Below are 18912 nucleotides of genomic sequence, written 5' to 3'. Positions count from 1 at the left end.
TCACCACTTGTCCCTTCTGGGTAGACAAGAAAATCGGCAACATCCAAATGTGTCATTTCTAGTTAATCTTCATGAACATCACTAATATCTTTATATTTTAGAGAATCTTGATAAAGATCAACAAAATGATTTGGTAAACGGCATGTACAAGACCAATGATCGGTCATTCCACATTAGTGACAAACATTTTCAACTTTTTTTGCCTTGACCACTTTTATCATTAGGATGTGGATTTTTGCTATTTTCCAACTTCTGGTGGTTACTTATAATCTTGTTATTTTTATAATAATTATGATAACCTCCACGACATCGGTTAGACCCATGACTATTATAATTATATGATGTTGCATTCACTTCAGGGAATGCATTAGAACCGGTCGGGATTGATTTGTGATTTTTCATCAATAACTCATTGTTTTGTTTAGCCACAAGAAGACATGAGATTAATTCATATTTATTTTAAACTTTTCTCATGATATTGCTACTGCGGGAGCATGTTAGTAGTATGAAAACTAGATAAAGTTTTCTCTAGCATGGTTTTCCATAATGAAAATATAAATCAAAATAAAGACTTGTATGTTAAGGAATTGTTATTTAAGAAATTTCATAAAATAAGTTGTAAGCGTTGTACATGTAAAATTATAAAAAAAAATACATACCTGAAAATGACAAGAACAATAAGGAGTTAGAGCTCTATGGTAGAGTCGTACTGATAACGTGTTATAAAATATGATCAAATAACAAGATACATTATAGATAAAGAAAGACATGAGAATAAAGAGAACTTTTATTCCACTATTTGTGATGAAAATTATCAAACTTTACAATACATAATATTCACTATTTATACTAGACAAAGAAAATAAAAGGTGATGTATGATATGAATGCTCATTATAGTGGTGCATAACTACACTCATAAAACACATAATAATGTTTGCTATAATATTCACTAATTATGAAGAGTAATGGGGAATATGAAGAATCCAATAGTTATTCACTAAATAATAATTCATAACAAAAAACATTTATTTGGATCTTAAATTAGATATTTAATGAATTACAAAACTAATAATAATAATAATAATAATAATAATCGAAGGATTAAACTTTATCCTTAAAATATTATTGTTTGAATCTATATGAACCATGATGAAAAGTTGTATTAGTAGGAACCAATGTGTAGGTTTGAACATTAATTGGTTGTTCATGTTTTTATTTATATAAAGTCTCTTTTTTTAATATATAATTCTTACACTCAATCAAATCCATGATTGCAAAAAAACAAATACAACTAGGTGTACCATAACATGCTCCTTTATAGAAGCGAATGCGAAAATTCAATAAAGAAAGAACTAATTAAATTAACATATATTCGTGTATTGAATATAATTTATAGTGGATGAAAATATATTTATAATTTCTCAAAAAGAAACGAAGGCTTTAAGAGGAAGGGTCTTATAACATGGGGGTAGGGTCACGTGACAGACATTTTTTGTGGCACGTTGATACGTGAGATTAACAGCTGATTTGCACATGCCTCTCGATCATTTTCTTTTTTATTTATTTATATTCCAATTTCGTATTTATGACATACCCATACTACCTATCTCACTCATATTCACAAGACATTAACAACCAAAAATCCAACAAAATCAACTAATCAATGTTTATAAAGATTATTCTATTCATTATATAAATTTATTTAAACGTATATAAATTATTTAAATATCGATTTTGAATAATTTTCTTAAACTACTGAATATAAATGAAAATAATTATTGTTCTACGTCTAAATTTTATACCATAATTTTTTGTGTCAAATTATATTCCATTAATGCTCTTTTTTATGTTTAATAAATACGTTTATTTTATATATACATATTATATATATCGGAAGTGTGAATGATATTTAAGATACCGTTTTTCATTGTAGATTATCCATTAAGAAAGTACGAACAATGTCTTTACTTTGGAAATTAAAACAATAATCCCCCAACACGCAAAAGTTTAAAAATTCCATTTAACAATAATAATAATTTACTTTAAAATACTCTAAAATCAGTGTTTAAATCCTATCTTTTGATTATACATAATAAAGTATCAATAAAAGATGAAAAATATTACTTTCTTATATGTGATTCGTTAATAAAAAATAAAGAGCTTTTTATTAGTTAAAAGTGTTTAGATTCCATGGTTCGTTGACAATCATTACTATTTGTTTTATCAAAAGAAGCTTTGTTTTTGTTAGGTGTTAAGGCCATTTCTAATGGATTAAATCCTTGAAGAATTGTATGGATTGCCAAGTAGAAAAAAGAATATACACATTCAGTTTAATTCTTTAAAAAATCATAAATTTTCATTACAATTCCATTGCACCATTCTATGGTCATTCAACTCCACACTCTTTCTCTTCTCTATATTATATTTATATTTATTCTATTAAACCCTCGTACAATTCTCATTGCGGATAACCTAAGAAAAACAAGTCTTTCGTTGCATTATCATATATAAATAAATGCAAATAGTTTATATATATATATATATATATATATATATATATATATATATATATATATATATATATATATATATATATATATATATATATATAGTAGTTGTTATCTGTGCAAAACAAAAGATATGAATAATTTTTTTTTTTCAAAATTAGAGTCTAGAGGCGATTAGTTCGATGAATAATGATTAGTTTCAATTAAACGATTAGTTTGTTTTAGAAGACATGTCATATAAAAAATATGACAAAATCTTTTCTAACGGACAATGTATTAGGGTTTAGTGTGCTAGGGAAAGATAGGTGATGTAATTTATAATCTTTAAAGGTCTTAGTATATTCTTTAGAACGCTCAAAATATTTTGTATTTTCATATGACATATATAGTGCATTAGTGCTCCTTTCAATTTGAAAATTTATATTAATTAAAAAAATTAAAGAAACAAATATAAACAATATTAATAGCTAACAACTAGCCAAAAGACTAAAGATCAATTAGATAACAAATAGTGGTTTACATAAGTTTAGTATAACAAATGTTCATTAAATACCTTAAAATATACTTACAAGTCAAATATTAAAGTTGAAAATGTAATTTTGTAGCCGTTGATGTAATTGTTATAAATAGAAAGGGGTTGGTGCGTTTTGTGTCGGTCGTTATACTTTGGAGAAATCTTTTTTATGCCGTCAAATTTGTCGCTTGTGTTTTGTACTTAGTCTTGATTTGATGGCTTAACAAATTCAACACACAAGCTAATAATGCCAATTCACCCCCTAGTGAATTTTGATTCCCTGTTTTCACCCTTCACTTTTGGGAAGTCTCAGTCTTTACTCCCCATGGAAACAATACAAAATCTATCATGTTATGCCCCTGTGGAATGACCAAAAAACCAACTCAGTCCTTCTGAACACGAGTGTGTTATCATAGACACATTTTACTAAAGGGTTAATGACTTGTATGAGTATTGAGTAACTAAATGTTTTTTATGCTTATAATTACTCACCTATTAATTATTATTTTTTGTATATTGTTTATAACTAAAGTTATGAAATACGTTCAAAAATCACCAGTTTCATTGATAATAGCATTTTAAACCGATAACATCTATAACTAAAAATAAGGTCTATGTTGATATCACTTGGAAATTAGGTAGCAAAGTAAACAGATTTAAGTCTTATTCAACCATCGAAGGTTTTAAAGGTGTTAAACTATTACAAACAATTTAAGCTCCATTGATGAAGTTGAAGGAACGATTAAGCTCGAGTTCTGAATTATTGAAGCCAAATGTCATCACTTTTATGTCTAGGTACTTTATTAACGGTTGACCTAAATCATATAGGGGTTTCCCTTCCTAAACCTCTCATATACTATAATGGTGTGATTGGATCAGTTGAAGATGTGGGTTTCTAATTGTATGCGGGCTTAATGAATTCATCACGCTTGTAGATAAGTTAACTAAATGATGTGTTCCTAACTAGTTATTGACAGATGGGTTGAAAGTATTGAAAACTAATCACAAATGTTGATTATAAACAAGTGTTGGATATTGGGTATTCTAATGCTACTAAAATAAACATATATGTGTACTCTGAATAATACCGAATTTATTTACAAAATCGGATTGGTTTTGATCAACAAAGTTAAAATCAGATTGAGTCCAAACTCGTTCCCAAGCAAAAGTATATAAACCTATAGAAACCGGTTAGGATCACTTCAAAACCAATTTAAAAAACCTATGTTTGCTTTCGATCTCAAAATTTAGCAAAATTTTGATTGTTAATCAGAAATGGACCAATAAGCAACACATTGCTTTTCCATGATGTAATGTTTTCTTTTTCGGACATTTTTCAACTTTTAATTTTTAGAAATATGTATCTCATACATCTTGGATAGTACAAGGGTGAAAAACAGTCTTGAAAAACCTCTAAAACATTTGAAGAAATAATGAATGATAACCGCATTTTTTTACTATATGAAAATCAGTTTTTATAGGTTTGAAAACCATTTTCAATAGTAAATTCTTCAAACTGTATAACCGTCAGCTTGGCTTTAAACTGGACTAGTTCCTAAATCGGTTTGAATCGTTTTCAAAAACCAATTTCAGATCATAAATTGGTTCTTAAATCGTATGGGATTGTTCATCACTACATGAAACATGTAGTGTTTTTTGAAAAGATATGATAATTTCAATGGTTAATCATGTAAAAAAAAGTTACATGAACATTACTTACCGTTACAATTCAATAACCATTTCCACATAGACTCGGTGAAATTGGCCTTTAACATGCTATTATCGATGAAACTAATGGCTTTTTGAACGGATTGTATAACTTTAATAGTAGTGATAAATGGTGTACAAAGTATATACATAAAAACATTTTGTTACATTTACAAATTATTAACCATTACATAATGATTGTCCTCTTTTAGGTGACCCACTTTTTTGGTTTTTGGTTCCAAGATGAGTTTTCTAATCTATGATTTAAAAGAAAAGGAAAGAAAAAGGAATAAGAGTAGAGGCATAATAATAATATACAAATATTCAACTTGTAGTAGGAGAGGCTTTAAAGTTTAAATAGCTGCTGAAGAAAGCTTGATAAAGACCATTCAACGGGCAAACAGTCGAAAGACGGAAAGAGTGCCTCAACATGCAAATACTAAAATACCAATATACCAATATACCATTCCTTTTAATGTAATTAGTAATTACTAATTATAAACAAACTCCATATCATATCTTCATGAACTAAAAATCAAAATCCTGATTTTATGGTTGAATGTTATTTTCTACATAACCAATCAACAGGGTAAGCAAGTTCCACGAATTAAGCCACAATTATTAAACCTAAATCCACGTTCAAAAATCAAAACCAATTTTCTTAATCTTGGTCTTTCACTGAATTAAGCCACAATTATAAAAACCTAAATCCATGTTCAAAATTCAAAACAAATTTTCTTAATCTTGGTCTTTGACTTTGAGTCCTTAAAGCATTATTTTATTTGTCCATTTTAGCCCTACCAATTCTTACTAAATATAGCCACCCCACCCCATTCCATTGCTTTTGGTTTACCTAATACTACTTTACTTTTGCTTTATCATCTTTAATTTCTTATTTACTTACACGTCACAACTAACAATCCTTAAAAACATCAAGCAAAAATGACATTTTGTCTAAAGATCAATTTAGGATACTTGTCATATGATGATGTGATGATATTTGATAGAGATACTTGAAAATTGAAAGTTGATGCAACATACATCGTCGGTGGGAAAAAATCATTATTGATGATATACTCAAAACTAATGGCCAATAACACTTCAATGCTCTATAGTCTATTATAGTCTATACCCCTCGTTGTCATTTGTCACCTTCAACCGACAAACAAATAAACAAAAAGAATCATAACGTTTAAATTTTTTGCCTTTGGATAATTAAACAATATTAATTTAAATCGAGTTCAACAAGAAATCCATTTAATGACTATATCATTGTACAATCATTGAATCATTTTCATCGCTTTGTACCCAAAGTCTAGGACACATAGGCCCACTTGAGCATAACGTTTTACAAAATTTACCACTTTTTGGGGGAATGGATCCCCGTAATTATTGTTCGAATTACCCATTAATTAACAAAACAAATTTCATAAATAAAACATCCGCTTTCATCATTAAAGTTTTCTTCTTATCTATATTTTGTCATTTTTTGAGTAAAATTACTATAACACCCCTCCTAATAAACCTCTCATTCAGCATCATTTACATGTCCAAACAAGTCATTCCAATGAGATGCCGCTTCTTCTGGCGTCCTAAAAGACCAAATGTGGGTCTTTTCCTTCTCACGGGTTTCAAGAATTTCCTGCATTCATTACTTGAATCTTGTTAGTTCTCTTAATTGAGTCTTCACTTTTTTTAAAGAACAAAAAGATTAAAGAGCTAGAAAGGCTCCCTGAAAAGCTCTCCTAAACAGGAATTCAAAAGATGGATGATGATTTGTAGAAAAGTTGGTGTCGTCTTTCCTTTTCATATCAAAGATGCTTTAGCCAAAAGAAAAGCAAAACCACTCACGCAAGTGGAATATAATCTTGTACCCATGACTCAAGTGATAGATAGTATCATACTAGCATGTATCATGTATGTTAAAATAATATACAACATACATGATACACGCATCCCACTACTTTAATGTTACTTACATGCTAAGGACATGAAAATGAAGAAAACAATTAAGATTTGATTATGTCAACACTTAACATAACATAGAATGCTGACAAATAGAGTGGAAAAACATGTTCAGGGATAATATGTAACAATACATTGTTTACAAATTATAATAAGGAGATGAAAGTACCTGAACTTCGTGAGACCTTTTTGTTTTCAGTTTTAAGCAATCAATCATAGCATTCCACTTCCCAGAACAATTATCAAGGGATCCAAGTCTATAATATTGTTGCAATTGATGTACTGGAGCTGCCATGATCACAAAAAGTTTCAGTTGCATATTAAATGTGTATAGATACTTTTTTTTTCTAAATTCAATGAGAGGGTATCATAAATCTTGAACTCATGTGCATATAAAAATCAGACATACACATACACAGGGAAAGAGAAAGAGAAAAACTGAGAGAGAGCAAAGACTTACAATAGCAGAACCAGAGATTATCGAAGGAGGTAGTGCATGATACTTTTCTTCTAGGTAAAACTACCACTTCTTCCTTCTCTATACTCATTCTTTTGTTATCTTAACCAAAGAAAAACAGCCCAAACCCAAGAAAACTACAAAAAAAAATGCATTACTTTAGAAAGATGGTCAAAACCCTAAAAGTGTACAGCGTAAATGTGTGATAACAGGGATCTAATTTTGATTACAATGTATTGATATGTACACTATAGAAAGCAAATGTATATATGAGCAAAGCCCTAGAATGATCAGTCGCATTGTTACTTCAGTCACGTTAGTTGAGTTTTTGTCCCTAAAAATCACAGTTAATCTAGCAATGTGTGTTAGCAAACTGTACATATGATGATATGATGGTAGTGATGCCTGCTTAACATCTATCTTGCATCTGTGCTAAATGAGCCCTTAACGAAAGCATAAACGAAAGAGCGCCTTGCTTCTCTAACCAAAATAAATAAAAATGGAGGCAAAACGCACTTAGGCAATTTAACAAACAGGTTATGGGCACCATTAATAACACAATAGTTCCTTCGCTTCTCCTTAAATAATGCATAAACTCCAAACAATCAAGTCAATTACTTGAAAAAATAAACCAGAAACAGGAAGCCGGAGCGCGATATTTCCTAATAGGGTTCGTGACATTAGCAGCAAATCTCATCAATTACTAAGCGGAAAAAGGAATAAAGATCTTACCTTCTGAAAGCTAGTTTTCAACGTTGGCAACTAACAACAATAGATCGGTGTTCGGACTGATCCCTCCTGTCTTCGACTCTTCGTCGTCGCCCAGCTTGACGGAGAAGAATTCTCTGAATTCGTAAAGATGTGAGTTTGGGACTTTGGGCATCGAAACAAACTATCTTGGGCTTTCGTATTAGGCTTTCTTCCTTGCTAGCCCTTACTTACCAAATGAAAATGGTCCAACTTTTTCGGCCTTTTATATTGTGGACAAAAGGCAACAACACGAGCATAAAAGTAAGCAACAATTTAACGAAGACATACAATAAAACTAGCGAGCAATGTTTTGACAGAACAAATACCAGATGTGAGTATTTAAAAAAAAAATATAAAGTTTAATATATTATAAACATATTGTTTTAGTAATACTTTTATATAAATACAAATGATCTTTTATATAAATATAAATGATATACTGACCAAAGTAAGTATTTCAATATATCTACTAAGCATCCTATTGAAGATCAATAATTGTGTTATTATCCTCAGTTGATTTTTGTTTCTTTATCAAAATTTTGCTTTAATTTTTAGTTATGCAATTTTGTTGGTGACATTGAAACAAATTTTTGGACAGCCAACAATGAAAGCTACTCAAGAAGTTGGGATCTATCTTCTATATTGTTTTTAGGGTCTTTTATTTTGAGATTTTATCGATTTTAGGGTTTTTTATTTTGAGATTTTTTGCATTTGCGTTTTTTATTGATAATACTAAATAAAACTAAAAATGTATACAAAATTTAAAGATATGACAAACAAAGCCACAGTTTTTAAATTCAATCATGCAAAATATGTAAATTACTATATTGTTCAAATTAAAATTAGAAAAAACAAAAACCCAACTATCGTTCAAAAAGTACATCATGAAAATATAAATATTAAAATCTACAAAACTATCTTCGCCACAACTCTTTAACATAAGGAACAACTTTACATTGTTTTTTAACATGTCAAAATCAAAAAGTAATTAACTAATGAGTAAATGAAAAACGTTATTTCTACTCATTGTACCTGATTTAAAAACATGTATTTTACAATTACTATTTAAATAGACAACAACATTACTAAGCATAAATAAGATAGCATGATTAAGCCTAAATATGACCCCAAGGGTAAAATCAGCCACATTGTAATATGCACAAGGTTGAGCAGCTACATAAGAGTGGGGAAAAATCGACTACACATCAAATGTTTAACACAAAATTCCAGTGAACTTTCAATTATACCGACTGCATGTGCAAATGTATAACCATCAACAACCAAAATGGAGCACAACTTGGTGAGGACAATTAAATAGCAGCAGAACAACATGAAGCCTTCTCACCAGTCCCTAACAATAATAATGGATTGTTGCCAGCCATTAACAAAACTAAACAAAGAGTAAAGTTAAACTTTTCTTCCCTCTCTAGCATACACACACACACACACAAATCAACTAAACAATCTGTAATTTTCTACGTTCCATACCAAACATCACACCTCATTATGTATTTTTTAGGCTATCTGGTAGTGGTTTAAGCATCTCAGCTGTCCAAATCATTCTCAACTATCCAAACCCATGCATATTATATCTTGCATGGAAGAATATGTAATATAATGATAGTACTTGGAAACACCACAATAAAAAAAAAAGGTAACAGTAGACTTAATCAAGAGTAAAACTACTACAAAAAGGTATTAGTGGAGTCACGTTCATCTTTTCTGATGGTTGCTTTCTAATTGACGATACTACCCTTGCGTTTTAAAACCATTATGCTTATTTTGCAAACTAAATCTACGTTCATCTTTTCTGATGGTTGCTTTCTAATTGACGATACTACCCTTGCGTTTTAAAACCATTATGCTTATTTTGCAAACTAAATCTAAGACAATAAATGTATAAATTAAGTTATCAAACATAAAAATACAACAATAAGCATAGCTTGAAATTGTGGAAGAAAAGTAATTCTGACTTGGTCTTCAATTGACCTTGTCAATAGGAATAAGTGGCTTAGTTGCCACCTAGTTAGGAGCACACGTTTATTCAGTTTTAGCTTTGCAGTTACTTTGTTTTGTTTTGCTATTTAAAGCCTGTAAGTCTTTGTTTTGATTATCAGAAATAAGAAGGAGAAAACAGGGAATCTTTTCCTACAATTCTGTGTTTTTCTTTATTTGGGTATACTACCTTTGATCTTTACACGAGCCTGATCCAACACTTGGTATCAGAGCTTTCTTATTTATGCCCAAATACATAAGACATGACAACATGACAGGTTCCAGTCAACAGGTACCAAGAGATAACGGTGGTGTGTCGTTCCAATGTCCATTGTTGACTTCAACAAACTATACCACGTGGGCAATCAAGATGGAGGCTATCATGGATGCTCAAGGTGTTTGGGAATCCATAGAACCAACTGTCAGAGTGACTGTTGACGAGAAGAAGAATAAGATGGCATGGGCCTACATTTTCCAAGCAATACCAGAGGATATTTTCATGCAGGTGGCCAAGAAGAAAACTGCAAAAGAAGTGTGAGAATCTTTGAAAATTCGGTACCTGGGTGCAGATCGAGTGCAAAAGGCAAGATTGCACTCACTCAAGAGTGAGTTTGATGCACTGAGGATGAAAGAAGGAGAGACCATAGATGAATTTGCAGGAAAGTTGAGTGGTATTAACTCAAAATACATCAGTCTTGGTGCAACAATAGAAGACAGCACTTTGGTGAGGAAGTTGCTTGATTCTATCCCAAAAAAGTATCTACAACTTGTAGCCTCCATTGAACAATATTCAGATTTCGATACCATGCCATTTGAAGAAGCTATAGGAAGACTTAAAGTGTATGAGGATCGGTTGAGAAGTCGCACCGAAACCACTAATGTTGAAGCTGGTCTGTTGCTCACCCGATCAGAGGAGCAAATGGGTCAAAAGTCAAACAAAAACTCCACCAACTCAGCAGGAAGAGGCCGTGGCTCATCTCACAGCGAGAGGGGAGGTCGAGGAGGCCATCGTGGAGGAAGAGGAGGCTCAAGGGGTAGAGGTGGTCGGGGTAATCACCAACAATCTCGAGACAATGGTCAAGTAAAGGGAAGAGACAAGAGTCAAATAAAGTGCTTCAACTGTGATGTGTTTGGACACTATGCATCGGAATGCCCCGATCCTAAGAGGAAGGAGGCTGATGTCAATCTCACACAGGTACATGAAGAAGAACATGCTCTTTTATTAACTGTCTGGGGTGAAGATATAGATAACTGGGTACTGTTTAATGAAGACAAAGTGTTCCCAGCAACAAAAGAAAATGAGAAGGATACATGGTACTTGGATAATGGGGCCAGTAACCACATAACAGGGGTGCGTGAGTACTTTGCAGAACTTGATGAAAGAGTAACAGGGCAGGTGCGTTTTGGGGATGGGTCTAAAGTTCAGATCAAAGGAAGGGGTACAATTCTCTTGGAATGCAAAAATGGAGAGCAACAAGTCATCTTTGAGGTATATTACATCCCAGCTTTACAAAGTAATATACTTAGCCTAGGACAGATGACATAAGTGGGATACAAGATCGAGATGCTTCATGAATTCTTAAGGGTTCATGATGCTAGCAACAGGTTGATAATGAAGGTACAACGTTCAAAGAACAGGTTGTACAAGATTGTCCTGCATACAACACAACCTGTGTGGCTTAGTGCAAGCCTAGATGATACAGCATGGCTGTGGCACGCAAGATTGGGTCACGTAAACTTCCGTGTGATCGAGTCTATGGTGGTAAAGGATATGGTGCGGGGAGTGCCAAGAATTCAGCATCCCACACAAATTTGTGAGGGATGTTTAGTTTCCAAACAGACCCGATATCTGTTCCCGAAAGTAGCACAGTGGCGTGCAAGCTCTTGAACTGATTCATGCAGATTTGTGCGGTCCTATAACGCCCCAAACACTAGCTGGAAACCGATACTTCCTTCTCATGGTAGATGACTACAGCAGATACATGTGGGTGTCGATGATCAAAGACAAAAGTGAAGCTTTCACTGCCTTCAAGAAGTTCAAGAATCGAGTAGAAGGTGAAGGGAAATACAAATTAAAATTGTTGCGCACATATCGAGGAGGTGAATTCACGTAAAATGAATTCACTGAGTTCTGCAATCGGGAAGGAATCAAGAGGCAATTGACTGCACCTTATTCCCCTCAACAGAATGGGGTGGTAGAACGCCGGAACCGTACAATTCTTGAAACCACCAGGTCCTTGCTGAAAGCCATGGATGTCCCAGAAACACTGTGGGGAGAAGCCGTTCGCCACGCCGTGCAGATTTTAAACTGAGTCCCAACAAGAGGAGTAAAAGACATGACTCCATATGAGGCTCTATAGGAGATGAAGCCAACGTTGGAGCACTTTAGAGTGTTCGGTTGTGTAGCTCACGTAAAGATACCAACGAATAAACTCACAAAGTTGGGAGATAGAAGTGAACAAATGGTGTATTTGGGAAACGAGGCAGGAAGTAAGGCGTTCCGGTTGTATTGCCCTAAACGAAATAGAATATATGTATCAAGAGATGTCGTATTTGAAGAGAAAAGGAAATGGGATTGGGCTAAAGTCCTCTGTGAAGGCCCAATACTAAGTAATTCTTGGGTCAGGTTCCCTAGTGAAGGAATAGCCCAAGATACGATGGAGGAACCCGATCCAACATTAGGAGAAATTGGAAGCCCTAGTTCGCCACCGCATGGGTATCAGTCATCCACAACACCAGCAGATCATTCACCTCCTGTGAGCGAAGTCCCAATAAGTCCAGGAGACTCCACGAGTCTAGCATCAGAAGAAGACGTAGACAGGTCCACGTACGATGATACCCCTGTTCGAGGATTTAGGGCCTTAACAGACATTTATAACGAAACCCAGGAGATGGAAGATGATTCAGAGATGCTAATGTACGCAGGTGAAGAACCCACCACGTATGAAGAAGCTTCAGGTGACAAAGAATAGAGAAATGCGATGAAACAAGAACTGGAATCAGTTGAAAACAACAATACATGGAAATTGACTCATCTCCCTAAAGGGCAAAAGGCGATAGGACTGAAGTGGGTATTCAAGTTGAAAAAGAACGCAGAAGGGAAAGTAACAAAACACAAAGCCAGAATCGTCGCAAAGGGATATGTACAACAAAAGGGTGTAGACTTTGATGAGGCCTTTGCACCGGTGGCTCGTCTGGAGACAATTCGCTTGGTACTGGCATTGGCAGCAAGTGAAGGGTGGAAAGTTCATCACTTGGATGTGAAATCTGTGTTTTTGAATGGAATTCTACAGGAAGAGGTGTATGTTACTCAACCAACAGGTTTTGTCATTGCTGGAAAAGAAAACATGGTCTACAAGCTTAACAAGGCGCTCTATGGCTTGCGACAAGCACCAAGAGCTTGGAATGATCGACTTGACAAGACCTTGAAAGAGATGGGATTCCAAAGGTGCCCACAGGAATATGCCGTATACAAGCTCCAGAAATCAAATAACACCTTGATTGTGGGTGTTTATGTAGACGACCTAATCGTGACAGGTCCAAGTGAGGAGCTGGTGGCTGAATTCAAAAGGTGGATGCTAAAGAATTTTGACATGAGTGATATGGGAAGCCTATCCTATTACCTGGGGATAGAAGTCCAACAAGGGCATGGAGGTATCACAATCAGCCAAACCGGTTATGCTAAGAAGATATTACAAATAGCAGGCATGGGAGATTGTAACCCATCAAAATACCCAATGGAACCAAGGCTTGCTCTAACAAAAGATGAAGATGGAGTGCCAGTCAATGCCACTGATTACCGACGCCTGATTGGCAGCCTCCGTTACCTTATTCACTCAAGACCGGATTTGAGCTACTCAATTGGAGTAACGAGCAGGTACATGGAGTCACCTAAGGAGAGCCACCTCAAGGCAGTTAAACACATTCTAAGGTACCTAAAAGGGACAATCAACTATGGTCTAGTATACAAGAAGGGTGGAGATAGAAAGTTGATTGGATTCAGTGATAGCAGCTATGGAATGGATGTTGATGGCAGAAAAGGCACAACGGGGATGGTGTTTTATTTTTCTGGGAATCCAATAACATGGTCATCCCAGAAACAACGAACTGTAGCCTTGTCTTCGTGTGAAGCAGAATTCATGGCTGCAACCGCAACAGCATGCCAAGCACTCTGTTTAAGAAGTTTGTTGAAGGAGCTAACCGCCTGGAAGGAAGAAAGTGTCAGGATGTATGTAGACAACAAGTCAGCCATAGCTCTTATGCAGAATCCTATTTTTCATGGGAGGAGCAAACACATTGACACTAAGTTTCATTTCATACGGGGTTGTATTGAAAGGAAGCAAATTGATGTGAAACACATCAGTGGTGAGGAACAAAGAGCAGATCCCTTGACAAAAGCTTTGCCAAGACTCAAGTTCTTAGAGATGAGAGACCTTTTGGGAGTTATAAGGCTCGAGGACAAAGTTCAGAATTAAGGGGAAGTATGTGGAAGAAAAGTAATTCTGACTTGGTCTTGTATTGACCTTGTCAATAGGAATAAGTGGCTTAGTTGCCACCTAGTTAGGAGCACACATTTATTCAGTTTTAGCTTTGTAGTTACTTTGTTTTGTTTTGCTATTTAAAGCCTGTAAGTCTTTGTTTTGATTATCAGAAATAAGAAGGAGAAAACAGGGAATCTTTTCCTATAATTCTGTGTTTTTCTTTATTTGGGTATACTACCTTTGATCTTTACAGGGGCCTGATCCAACAGAAATACCTTTTGTATCTTTTAACCCAAATATGATGAAACTCCACTCATTCCTTCGACTCTCCTTCACACATGTCTTCAAACATTTGGAATCATCACAATAATCGTACGTTTATAAACAGGAACATACAATGGGATTCAATTTTCTTGGGGAGCTACACATTGCCACCTAAACTTCAGTAGTGAAAATTCACCTATTTACATCATATCATTATCGACACAATGACGACCATTAATCTACTTGATATGAAACATTCAAAAGCCTAAATAACATTCTTAAAGAATATACATCATGAATAAGATGGTTGTGGATTAGCATACTATATATCTTGAAACAAAAATAAAAACAAAACTAAAAATCGATTTTAAACCTGAAACATAGCTCAACACCAGGATTCAAGCTAAAATAAAGGCAACAACTCATACAGTATTGCCCATTTTGAACCTAAAAAAGAGCTCCAAATGAACATAAAAACCCATTCATCAAGATTCATATTCCCCAATAGACATGTCGACCTATAACCCACCTAATAAAGGAACACAACCCCAAAAATCACACAAAGCATATACTTGAGAAACCTAAATCTTTGAAGGATGATAGACGACTATCTCTTTTCCAACTATAATAATTGAATACAAAAAATGATCCACATATGAAAATGTCAATCTTTTTCTTTCTCTTACCCAAAACTTTCCTCTTTACACCTACCACTCGGAAGTGCTCTATAAGTAGATTGCCTAAAAAGCCAAAAACTATCAGAAAACCCAACCAAAAAACATAAACGAAAGGTACACACATAAACAAAAAATATACGCAAAATACCTTCTTGATCTCAAATAGGAAGCCTTAACCATATCAGCCATGGAAACGAATCAAAAGCCTGAAAACAACATAAAACATGATGAAAATTGATACGAAAAAGAATCAAAACATGTTGGCTGTTAGAATGTCATTAAGCAAAAGTTGCCCAAGATTAAGAAAAAAGGGAAGAGAATAAGATCACTCGATGCTCATTAAAAATCCATGCCCATCAGAGACCAATCAATATCAACATAAAATCGACAAATCAATATCAACATAAAATATATGAAAAAGAAAAGTATTTGAGGAAAACTTATTGATGGATTTGAGAATAAGGACAATAAAAAGCTAATTAGATTCCTCCAGCAACCAATTCTTCTTGCGTTTCTTCCCTAACACTCTGCTTGTTCAATTGCTCATTCACATCAATATCTAGATATATAGAAAGAGCGAGATTTGGAGGCGAGAATTAAGGATTTCAAAACTGAATCTCGTTAGTAAAATTAAAATTTTGGATCTCCTAAACCCGTTAAAAAAGGAAGGAAATAAAGGTTCCTGGAATAATTTTTCTTAGATTTTACATTTAATTTAATTAAATACCTTACTTATATACACATTTAGTCAATTGTGTATTTTAACTTGAAGAAAAAGAAAAAAAAATCAGAAAATGCCAAGTGGAATAGACAAAATTCAAAATATCTTAAAAAATTACATGTGGCAAATGCAAGGAAAACATGACATGTGGCACAAATCATTTTCATTTATTAGGTTAGATTTTAATGGAACTATAATATCCAAAATAAATTAAGGGGTGTTTGATAAAGTTGAACTATTTGGTGTTGAATGATTATAGTTTTTTGTGTGTGTGTGTATGTGTGTGTGTTATTATTATATGATCATTTGTTACTAACAATGCTCCCAAGGAAGTCGGATGGTCACAACAAGGAGAATGGAGAATAGACAGAGGTCAGGGGAGAAAGCAGACAAACACTTCGATGAAGGTGATTACTTCCTACTATGTAAAGAATGTCCCAGATGGAACGTGCAGATACACCCTCAAGGAGGCTTTCAAGAACTTTGGGAACATTATCGATGTGTATATCCCAAGTAGAAAAGACAAAGGTGGGGCTTATTTTGGCTTTGTGAAGTTCTTTGGAGTCAAAAACGCTGAAGAACTAGAAATATCTATGCAAAGAGTCAAATATGGGCACAACATACTGAAGGTGAACATATCGAAATATAAAAAGCAAAACCATTCGAACAAAGCCTCGAAGATGGATAGAGAAAGAGATATTCCGGTGCCACCTCCCTCACAAAATTAAAAGCACAATGCTTGGGAAATAAACCGGGAAGGAAGAACATATGCAAATGTGGCGGGTGCTCAAAAGAGAACTTCTTCCAGCAAGAATACATGAATCCAACATGTAGCCGTCAAACATGTACCAGCTATGATGGCATGGAATAGTTGCGCGTTAGTTGGGGAAGTACTCAGCTTGCACCATCTCACTGAACTTCCTAAGTTGTTGGAGGCTGAGTGCAAATACTCTAAGAACCTGTTCTATGTCGGGGGTATGAGGGTGGTTATTTGGTTCGACCTTCCCAAGGACGCTGAAAACTTCCTCCGTGAGGAGCATAATTGGAACAGATGGTTAAAATGGTTGTGTATGGGAGTGTTTGATAAACCAAACATTAAAGGACTTACATGGATACAAATCACAGGGGTCCCAATTTCCTTACGTGCAGAGGAAAATTTCACCTTAGATGCAAATCTCTTTGGGGAAGCACTGCAAGTAGAAGGGAAAAACTGGCATAATTTGGATTTATCCTATGGCACAACCTATATTCTTACTTCTTCTTTAACCTGTATCAATAGCATGGCGATATGTACGTTCAACAACAAATCATACAAGGTGGGAATTGTGGAGTACGACTACAACTGGCACTCATTTTTTCACAACATTGCATCTCCTCAAGCAGAAGAAGAACAGGAAGAGGGCGAAGAATCGGATGATAGTGATTCTGCCGATGACTTGGATGACGATGGAATCTCGGATACATGGGTGAACCCAAACAATGACGATCTCGAAGATGGGGAAATCAATCAAAATATGAATTCAAAATTCATGAACATTGATGGGGGGCAATAGCAGAGGATGACCCACAGTTTGCCGAGATGTCAGTGGCTGAAATTCAAAACTCGCCGGAGGCCGAGATGCATGTGCCAAGAATCATTGGAGACGGTGAGGGCGCAGTAATGGCGGGAGACGAATCGACTCATATTCATACTCTGAGTACCAATGATACGGAGAAGGTTTCCAAGACAATAATTAATGACGCCACCCAACAAACTGAACCAATCCCCCATATCGAATTAGAAGTGTATGGGCTTAAATTTGGTGGGCCTAAAAGTAACAAGCAGAAGTGGACCCAAAACATCTCGACTCCAATCAAATTATAACCGACCCATTTCGAATTAGCTCCAGATTTTGAACTGGGTGATTTATTAGGGAAAAGAAGAAAAGTCGATCGTAACTTTGCAGCCACCATTACTCCTTGAAGGATTTTCGATCCCCCACTGACTGATTCTCATCGATCGAAATCAAATTCTCAACAGGTTCCTCTGGCTTCCCACTCAGATCCCCTCTCCTTGGATCTGAACAAAACTATAAACATATCTGAAGCTCTCAGTTATCATTCCACGACAAATGAAGCATGTTCTTCTTTTTCTAATGAAATTGATAGTACAATCCGCATTGGGAACGAGCTGGGCTTTCAAATTAGCAAAGAGGATGATATTGTGGGAAGAGTATTTGATGGTGTTGGTGCTCCAAAAAATGATCAACGAATATTATGACCTTGAACATCAGGGGAATAAATGAATCTCGCAAGGTGGACTGGATTCGGAGGTTAAAAATTACACACAAACTGGATTTCATTGGTGTGCAGGAGACGAGAGTTGCAGATTCAAACTCAATAGACACTTCTGGATGTTGGGGTTCCAGTAATTACGAATGTGATTTTGTTAATCCAACGGGATTCTCAGGTGGGATTATGAGTATCTGGGATCCTTTAGTATTCTGCAAATCTCACTCAATCCTCAAAAGACACTACATTGCCACATCAGGGATATGGAAGGATGTTCCTGGTACAACAACTTTCATAAACGTATATGGCCCCCAATCAATTACAGAAAAATGTGCATTATGGGTTGAATTGTTGGAATTAAAAAGGAATTCGAATGGGGTTTGTATCATTTTTGGAGACTTCAATGTGGTACGATATGCAAGCGAGATTTCAATCAGTTCATATCAGATGTTGGGTTACATGAATTCCACCTTGGTGGAAGGAAATTCACGTATCTTAGGGAAGACGGAATCAAATTAAGCAAACTAGATCGTTTTCTAGTTTGCCAGAACTTCATTAATATTCAGCCAAACTCCTCCGTAACAACTCTCCCTCGAGAACAT

General features: G+C 34.7%; 1 protein-coding gene across 1 annotated transcript; it reads right to left on the bottom strand.

Moving 5' to 3' along the window:
- Nucleotides 1-5915: 5915 nt before the first annotated feature.
- LOC111901430 (uncharacterized) lies at nucleotides 5916-8068 on the bottom strand. Its single transcript, XM_023897280.3, has 4 exons — nucleotides 7884-8068; nucleotides 7155-7288; nucleotides 6864-6982; nucleotides 5916-6371 (listed from the first exon to the last, which is right to left on the bottom strand). Exons 2-4 carry the CDS (start codon nucleotides 7240-7242, stop codon nucleotides 6258-6260), a joined length of 321 nt encoding a protein of 106 aa, XP_023753048.1. The 5' UTR covers nucleotides 7243-7288; nucleotides 7884-8068; the 3' UTR covers nucleotides 5916-6257.
- Between the last annotated feature and the right edge of the window lie 10844 nt (nucleotides 8069-18912).

This window comes from Lactuca sativa, chromosome 2 (assembly GCF_002870075.4).
Source record: "Lactuca sativa cultivar Salinas chromosome 2, Lsat_Salinas_v11, whole genome shotgun sequence".
NCBI lineage: Eukaryota > Viridiplantae > Streptophyta > Magnoliopsida > Asterales > Asteraceae > Lactuca > Lactuca sativa.
The sequence above is the reverse complement of the archived record's forward strand: the minus strand, read 5'-3'. Positions and strand labels throughout refer to the sequence as shown.